The sequence below is a fragment of the Aptenodytes forsteri genome, unplaced genomic scaffold, assembly GCF_000699145.1.
Source record: "Aptenodytes forsteri isolate BGI_AS27 unplaced genomic scaffold, ASM69914v1 Scaffold309, whole genome shotgun sequence".
Taxonomy (NCBI): domain Eukaryota; kingdom Metazoa; phylum Chordata; class Aves; order Sphenisciformes; family Spheniscidae; genus Aptenodytes; species Aptenodytes forsteri.
The window spans coordinates 3,702,447-3,710,816 of NW_008795857.1; the positions used below are offsets into that span (position 1 = coordinate 3,702,447).

General features: G+C 59.1%; 1 protein-coding gene across 7 annotated transcripts in view; it reads right to left on the minus strand.

Moving 5' to 3' along the window:
* Positions 1-956: 956 nt before the first annotated feature.
* SLC29A1 (solute carrier family 29 member 1 (Augustine blood group)) overlaps positions 957-8,370 on the minus strand; it is a 42,114-nt gene continuing 34,700 nt past the window's right edge. For 6 of the 7 annotated variants that reach the window (XM_009283757.2, XM_009283756.2, XM_009283755.2 and 3 more), the window contains 12 exons: positions 7,883-7,969; positions 7,287-7,368; positions 6,852-7,021; positions 6,485-6,624; positions 6,142-6,276; positions 5,881-5,978; positions 5,424-5,514; positions 5,204-5,295; positions 4,951-5,059; positions 4,590-4,675; positions 2,633-2,832; positions 1,869-1,980 (listed from right to left, as the gene is read on the minus strand). In XM_009283757.2, coding sequence (XP_009282032.1) covers positions 1,869-1,980; positions 2,633-2,832; positions 4,590-4,675; positions 4,951-5,059; positions 5,204-5,295; positions 5,424-5,514; positions 5,881-5,978; positions 6,142-6,276; positions 6,485-6,624; positions 6,852-7,021; positions 7,287-7,368; positions 7,883-7,911 — 1,344 coding nt within the window. In that variant the 5' untranslated portion in view covers positions 7,912-7,969. Of the gene's footprint in view, positions 1,981-2,632; positions 2,833-4,589; positions 4,676-4,950; positions 5,060-5,203; positions 5,296-5,423; positions 5,515-5,880; positions 5,979-6,141; positions 6,277-6,484; positions 6,625-6,851; positions 7,022-7,286; positions 7,369-7,882; positions 7,970-8,370 lie in introns of those variants that run through there. The other variant, XM_019473252.1, reaches the window with a different exon arrangement.

An 8,370-nucleotide genomic window follows, 5' to 3' on the forward strand; every position in this document is an offset into this window, starting at 1 on the left:
AGGAGCACCGTCGCGAGTGGGCGGTGGTGCTAGGCTGGCTTCCAGAGGTTTCCACGGGGGTCACGGGCGGCGCCCCCGTTGGTGCTTCATCCGTTCCCTTCCGCCGCAGGCTCCGGGCCTGGGCAGGGAACCGGGGATCCGCGCAGTCCCAGGGGGTGCCCGCTGCCCCAGCTCCGCGCCGCGGCGCCCCCCGAGGCCGAGAGCCATGTAGCTCTGCCGTCTCGAGGCTGGGTGTAACCGGAGGCCCTGCGGATGAGGAGGGGACAAGATGGAGGGGACGGGCTCTGGAGACAGGCTGCAGGGATAGTGTCAGGGTCTGAGAGCAAAGCAGGCCCGTTTTCCCCGTTGGAAACCAGTGTTTGGATACGCTGTATTTTTAGTGTCTAAGGGCAATAAGATAAACCTCATGCCTTATCCTTGTTGGAGCTGTGGGCACGCAGGCCTGACCGGCAAAGGAAGCTGGGGTGGGATGAGGGGACCCCGACCCCACAGCTTTTGGCTGTTGGTGCCTGGGGGTGCCGAGGAGGTGATGGCTGTGAATGATGTGGGGCAGAGGGGTGGTGTGTGGGGTGGAGGCCCACTGGCAGGGTGGTGTAGTTCCCCCCCAGGAGCAGGAGGTGGCACTCCGGCTGTTCCCAGGCACAAGGAAAACTCCCAGGTGCATGTGCTGCAGGTCACTGCACCCCAAAATGTGCAGGTGCATCCCCTCATCAGAGGTGCCAGTGGTCCCTTGGCATACCCCGAGGGCAGCACCCCCTTCCGATGCTGCCCGTGTCCCCGTAGCGGAGAGCCGCTGGGCCTGTCTGTGCAGGGGATGCGCACACCGCTTCACCGCCTGATGCTGGCTACAGGGGACCCCGGGACCACCCAGGAAATGCCGGTGCCCACTCCCTTCAGCCCTTGCCCCTCCGCAGCCCTCTCCCCCTGTGGTGATGGAGACACACACATACCCAAACGGGTGTTTCGCTCTTTTTATAGAAAACGGCAACTATACAGACACATTTACACAGATGAGGGATGGGAAAGCCAAGGGAGAGGTCAGGCCTCCCCCTGCAGCACAGGCGGGCAGGGAAGGCAGCCTGGGTCGGAAGGGAGTTGCCGCCTCTCTTGCAGCCCATGGTGGGACCTCCTGTCACATAACCAGGAGGCAGAAAGAAAACAATGGCAGAATCACCAAAAAAAAAAAAAGTAGGGAACAAAGGCAAGGAGAGGGGGACAAGGTGGGGTGTGGAGACCTCCTCCTCCCTCAGCCTAGCCACGGTGTTGGCTCTTTATGTGGGTGGAACACAGATGTCTATGTCCCTGGGATGCTGCTGGGCAGGGGGATGTGTGCCTAGCAGAGAGAGGGCATGGTGAGGCTGGCTGGGGCTCTCCTCCCGTTTTGCAATTATTGCCAGCAGGAGAAGTGGTGTGAGATGTTTTCCAGGCCCCCGGAAGGAGAGGACAGGAGAGGAAAGCAAGTCCCTAGGCACCTTGGGGACAAGGGCAAGAGAGGGAATAACACTGGATACCAGCCTTCAACTCTGTCAGAGAGGAGGAGGCTGAGAATGGCTTTTGGCCTTGAGCTGGGGAAATTACGCAGCGTGGTAGGCGGCTGGACCTCTGTGAGATCCCAGGGGTCTTACATACACACAGCATGGGGAAGGAGAAGGCACGTAGGCCTGAAGGCATCACACAGCCGAGCGTGGCAGGAGCCAAGCCAACCCTGCAGGAGTGGAACCGTCCCTGGGCGTAACGTCTGCCGTGGAAGTGCGATTTGGCAGGGGCAGGCATGAGGTGTTATCTCCCCACGGCGCCAAGGTGTCCAGGGCCTCAGAGGAGGATGTGGAGCCGTCTCTCGGTGTCCCTGCACCCTCCAGGTGCCTCTGCTAGATGAGAATTCGGAACAGAAAGGAGACGGCAGCTCCTAGGGCCAAGCCCAGCGACAGGAAAAAGGCCATGACGGCTCCAGCTGTCTCTGCTTCGTGGGCAAGCACTTTCCTAGGGGAGAAACAGGTGTCTGACCTGTCCTCGGGGATTTGTACCCCATGTCCTGCTGTGAGTTCAACGGAGAGATGGGAGGAGGCCACAGAGGAGCCAGAAGCTGTGCTCCTCTGCAGCAGAGGAACAGCAAGAGCAAATCCACCTTGGCTCCAGGAGCCTGCCTCCACATTACGGGCTCGTAAAGAAAGAAAAAGTACATCAGGCAGGCTGCCCTGAAGCTCCCGATGCCAGGGACACCTCTCCCCGACTCCTGTCCCCATGCAGTGCAGCCCGCCTGGCTGAGCCCCAGCTGGGCTCCTCGTGCTGCCTGTGCTCCTGCGCTGGGCAAGACTGCTCACCCTGTTGTGGGTGCTGTGCCCTGCTTTGCTCCCCTCCAGATCCCCACTGCGTCCGGCCCCTTCCCCAGCGTGGCAGGTGGGGGAAACGGAGAGCCCAAACAATAGCTTCCTCATCGCTAGGATATAGAGGCACAAGGCTGGGAGATGGGACACTAGAGTTGTCTTTCCTGAGGCGGTGTGGCGATTCCCCTCTGCGCCTGCATCCCCTTCTCCGGATGCCAAAGCTGGGCAGAGCCAGACTCCAGGAGTCATGCTGGGGCTGGCATCTGGGGGTGTAACCAACCCTTCCCCTGTCCCCAGCTCTTACTCACTTGGGCCCAAAGCACATGCAAAGGCTGGCCAGGTAGCCGTTGGAGATGGAGAAGAAGATCATGAAGATGATGTACCAGGCGTCATGAGAGAATACGACAGGCAGGTAGTCACGGGGTTGCACGTTGCACAGCATGAAAAGAGGGATAAAGATGACACGGAGGGCCACCATCACTGGCAGGAGGCAGCTGTCCTTCCCGGGCTGGGAGAAAAACACAGGTCACTGAGCAGCTGAGAAGTGGACATTCCCCATCCCATGGCATGCCAGCAGGGGCTATACAGAGGCTGTCCCTACTGCGCGGGGGCTGCGGAGGAGACACAGAGATGGCGAAGTTGCTGAGAGACTTCTGCTGCTGCAACAGATCTCAGCATCACCACCTGCTGTGGTAAGGAGGTCCTACTAGGTCTGAAAATCCTATCCTAGCCGACTTGGAGAGCAGCAACACTAGGTCCAAAATACTGAGCTGGGCTTGCGAGCGATTGCTAAGGCCTTGCTGGAAAAAACAGGCAGGCCGGCAGGTAGGCAGGAAAGCCTTGTGCACGCTCACGCAATCTCCTCCTGCAGCGAACCACCGTGCAGGACAAGGCTGGCTGAGGTAAATCCCCTCTGGCACCTCAGGGCCTGCAAACTGGGCTTTAACCAGCTCTTCAGCCTCCTACGCCATCTCCCAGCCAAGCGGGGTGAGATCCAGCAATCTGGGAAAGGGATTATGCTGGGGCTGTTTCGGACAGTGCTAGGAAAGGCTCAGACCGAGTTACGGTCTCCTCGGGTCCTAACAGAGTCCCTGGACACGTGTGGCTGGGGCGAAGAAGGAGGCACCGTCCCCCTGTGTTGTCCCTGCAGCTGGGACCAAGGCAGCCCCTGGTACGAGACGTGCCTGGCTCCGTCTGGGGTCCCTTCAGTGGGCTGCCAGGGTCGCAGATGACAGGGCTCACTGATCTAGGGTCAGGAGAGACCCACAGCTGCCTTGGGAGCTGCCTGGGCTGGCGTAGCCACAGAATACTTCATGAGCACAGGGGGAAGCTGAGGTTAGGCCAGCTGCTGTGTCAGTGGGCAAACTGGCAAGAGCAGCAGCCTCTCCTGCTTGAGGAGGAGAAAAGGAGCAAGCGGGGCCCCAACCAGGGAAATGAGGCCCAAACCACACGCTGTCAGACTTTCCACACAGCCTTGTTTTGGAAACGTCTCCTGCTGGGTCATCCCACCACGGAGGCTGTGGCCTGGACACCAGGCAACGCGGCTCATGGCCAAGGCCGAGGGCAGCCAGCAGTGACAGCCAGGGGAGAAGCAGCTCCAGGCTGCAGGGAAGCCAGGCCTGGACAGACCCCACAGCACATGGTGCTGAGGAGCTTGTCTAAACAAAGAGCCTAAACAATACAGGGGGAAATGGCGTTTGGGGGGTGGGTGAAGGGGCAGGAAGAGAGACAGATGGGACAGTCCCCTTCCTCACCCACCCCCATCACAGTTCCCATCACTCAGCCCCAGCAGCTCTGAGCCAGGCAGAGGAGATGAGAGCAAGGGGATGCGGCAGGGGACAGCTCTGTGACCCACGTGGCATGACTCTGCCCTGCTCCCAAGACAAGACTCTTAAAGAGCAGCTGTGTCCTGTGCGGAGGCCAGAGGTTTTATTTTGGGCTGCCCTGCCTTTCACCCTCATTTGCTGCCGCTGTCCTGCCTGGCTGTTTGCATATCTGGAGTGAAGGTTTGTTTACAAAGAGGCTGAAGTGGAGGAGGCAGCTTCATCCAAGCCATGCTGAAAGAGGGGTGGGAGGAAGACAGGACAACGCTGTGGTTCTCGGCTCTGACCCATAAATCTCTGCTTAGGACTTAAAGCCAAGGCAGGAGTCAGCTCTGCACCTCCTTCCTGCTCCAAGCCATGGATGGCAGCCCCTGTGAGAGCCATGGCCAAGGGGCCTGGGGATGGAGCCTGCGTGGGCTTTTGCTCCCTTCCCCATGCTTACCCATGTGAAGAGGGCAGTGAGACTCCGTCCTGTCCAGTCGAAGACATTAAAGAGCAGGAAGCAGGAGACAGGGATGAAGTAGAGACCTGCAGAAGGGGGAAAAGGTCACTGATGAGCTCAGGGTGCCCCAGGCCCTCCTGCCAGCTGCTCAGAGACTGTCTTTCAGGTCTAGGTCTTCCTGGTTTCCCACTAAGGGCTGGAATGGTCTCCCAGCCAGGCCAGTGTCCACATCCAAACCATCGTGCACAGTGGTTTCCTCTTCCCCTCAGGCATACCTACTACTTCAAGCCCCACTTTCTTTTCTTCCATTTACCTTGTTCCCAGTTTCCTCCTACCCCACCCCATCCCTGGCCACACTTACCCCATCTGTTTCCCTCTCCGAGGACAGTGGACACCTTAGCTGTGACGGAAGGAAAGACGCCGATGGTGACAGTGAAGACGAAGCAGACAGACACAGCCATGACCCAGAGCTAGGCAGATGAAAGAAAGAGGCTGGTACCAAACACAGGGCAAGAGACCAGTGCAGGGCTGGTCTCCTCTCCCCATGCTCTCCTACACCTGTGCCCATCCCCTGATATGAAGGGCAGGGCAGAGGTTGCTGGCAACTCACAGACCTTCTTAAAAATAGCAACGACCGAGGGCTTCTCGTGAGGGTTGTGGATAGGGATGATCTTTGAGTTATTCTGCTCCATCCCATTGGGCTCGTCTGCAGGGAGAGACACAAGTAAGGCATAGCAGACCCCAGAAAGCTGAGATCTAATTTAGTCTTTCTGTCTCATTCTTCCTCTCAGCTCTTCCTCTTTTTCCTTCCTCTTCCTCCTCTCAGCCCCTCACCTTTCTTAATCAGGTCTCTCTTGGTCTCCAGCTCTGCATTGTACACACGGTACTCTGTCTTGTCCTTCATGAAGTAGTATCGGAAGAAATCCTGTAAAGAGACAGCCACGGAGAACTCACTCATGCGTGAGGAAAGAAGGCTGCCAGGGGCTGTGTGGTAATAGCAGATATGGGCAAATGCAATATGGGCAAAGTATTCCTTCGACTTATGTCCGATACTGATCCTTTCCAGCTCACCCAGGGGTTCATTTCCACAGTACCCCAAGGGTACTGGGGTATCCGAGGTGGGAAGTATCCCAGAGAGCTCCCTCAGGACAGGGGAGAGCTTGCCCTGACCCAGGAGGTAGAGGCTGGTAGGAGCCAAGGCTGGGGTGCTAGTGGGCCATGGTCCTTGTGCTGTGATGCGTGAAGGTCCTATGTCCCCACACCCTTCCCCGCCACAACAACAAAGTCTCACCATGCGAGGCAGAAGGATGTAGGAGAAGATTGCCAGCACGATCGCCACACAGGCCGTGGTGAAGTAACCAATGAAGCTCTCAGGTTGCTGGGCGCCAACTGGGAGCACAGGAAGGGAGGAGACGGGGGGAAAAAGGAAGAAGATGATGAGGGCTGAGAGGAGCGAGGCCCTGCTGCCATGTCCCATCCAACCCTACAGCATGACCCCAGCAGATCCTGTTGACAGCAGTGCTCTGTCACCCTCAGGGAAGGGATTACTCACTGGCAATACTGAAGATCATCGCCAAAGCAGCAAAGGTGCCTGCCAAGCCCTGTCCGCTCATGATGGGAGCTGTGTAGCTGGCAGGCAGGAGCCCTGCCAGCCCAAAGAGGCTGCTCTGGAGGATGGCGCCGAAGGCTGCGAAGGGGAAAGATGAGCAGAAATGAGAAACCAAAGGCAAGGATGGACTGTACCTCTGTGGGGAGCCAAGGCCCCCACCCTGCGAGGCAAGGCAGGTTCCCCTCCTCCTTGGCTCTCCCACAGTGAAGTTCATGCTTTTCTCCCAGAGAGATGAGCCCTAGCCATGGGGCTGTGCTCCTCTCCTTCCCCCTGCTGCCTCACTCACAGTTGATGAAGACGATGCTGATCATGGTAAAGACGAAGAAGGGAAGAGGCTCCATGGCGACCTTCACCATGATCGCAGTGACTAAGAACACCAGCCCAATGGCCACCAGGCTGCCCAAGATCCGGATCTGCTGGGGAATCCTGCAAGAGAGGGTCTCAGTGAGGAAAACCCACCCCCCAAAAGCCTGTGAGGCTGGGGCCAAGCTCTCCCATGAGCATCCCAGCCAAACCCCAGCACAGGAGACCAGTGTTTTGCCTTTGACTTGACTGAACAGGCTGCGGCTTGGCTCAGTACTGGGGCAGCAGGATGGGCCAGGGCTGGGCAGCCCTATGGGGGCTGGCAGGGGCAAGGACAGGACAAGGCTCACCGCTGGTGGATGAAGGAGTTGAGGCAGGTGAAGATGAGGAGGGGCACCATGGCGCAGAGAGTCATGAAGTTGTCAAACATGGACTGCAGGTAGGAGGGGGACAAGGCAGCCTCACTGGTCTGGTTCCAGAAGCGGCTCATCTCTGGGTCCGCAAGGCGGCTGATGAAATACTGCGAGGGAAGGAGCCTGGTGGGGCCAAGGTGCCGCAAGACCTCCCCCCAGCACACTCAGGCCACCCTTGTCCCCCCTCTGGCCCCATGCCCAGCCCTCCTGCCGCCTCAGCGCCACTCGTCCCACCCAGGTCACCCACACTTCTGTCTCCTGCATGGGGGCTCTATGCTGTGCCGTGCTGCCACACCTACACCACGGTCCCTACACGTGACAGGGGACATCAGGGGGACGTGTCATGGGCAGCAGCGGGAGGGAAGCCCTCACCTTCCTGGCGGTCATGAAGAAATTCCATGGCAGCAGCGTTCCCAGGCCAAGGATGAAGAAGATCAGCCAGACAGCCTTGTACCTGCGGAGGAGACAGAGCAGTTTGGAGCGGGATGTTGGGCAGGGCAGGGGACAGGCATCGCTTCTGACTGTCCCCAACCCCGCAGCGGGAGGCACCAGGAGGAGGGAGGATGAAATTTGTTGCCCTGTCCCTGCCCCTGCCCCACAGCCCCTGCTAGCCTGGGCTGCTGGAAAAGATGTGGCACCGCAGAGGGGCCGTGGGAGGCCCTCCGCGGGAGGGTACGAAGGTGGGGGGGAGGCTGGCTGCTCCTCAGCATGTGGCACCCAGACGCACAGCAGCTGTTGCCAGAGCTGGGAGGGAGTCACACTCCCCAGGTGTGTCCCAGCGCTGCGGGCTGTTTACAGCCCGTTTGCTATGGAAAAGCTTACGCAGAGGGCATCTCAGGGAAGGGACAGCTCGGTAGCCCAGTGACCATGCAGGAGAGGGGGTCCACCAGATGCTGGGTCCCCCTGTCCTCCCTCACCTCCTGGTATCCTGGATGTGCCCCCACACCTACACCAGAGCCCGGCATTACCTATCTTGGGGCCCGTCTCTCGCTGTCATCTTGTGTGGCAAGAGTCAGCACAGGTCCCAGCAAGTCTCGTGCTCTCGTGCTCTCCGTCTGGAAAGCAAACAGGATTTTATGGGGGAGTGAGGGACGCAGGCCAGGCAGGGGCAGTGCTGGTTTTAACCTGCTGGCTGTGCCGCTGGGTAAGTGCTCCACAGTACTGGGAGCCAAACAGAGCCGGCAAATGGCGAGAGCACTGCACAGCAGCTTTGGAAACCTGCAGCTCAGAGTACTTCAGCCGAGGGGCTGTGACACATGGCTTTATTCTGATGGCTGAGGGACACCAAGCCTTCCCTCCGAAAGGGAAACCGCTTTCCTGAGATGCCCAGGCTGCTCAGCGCCGGCTGCCCAGCTGCTCCGCAGCAGGCTCTTAAGGGATTTGTGAACCTGCAGCTCTCTGTGCCCCCAATCCTCAGGCTGTGAGCAAAGCATATGCGCAGCAGGCTGTGTCCGCC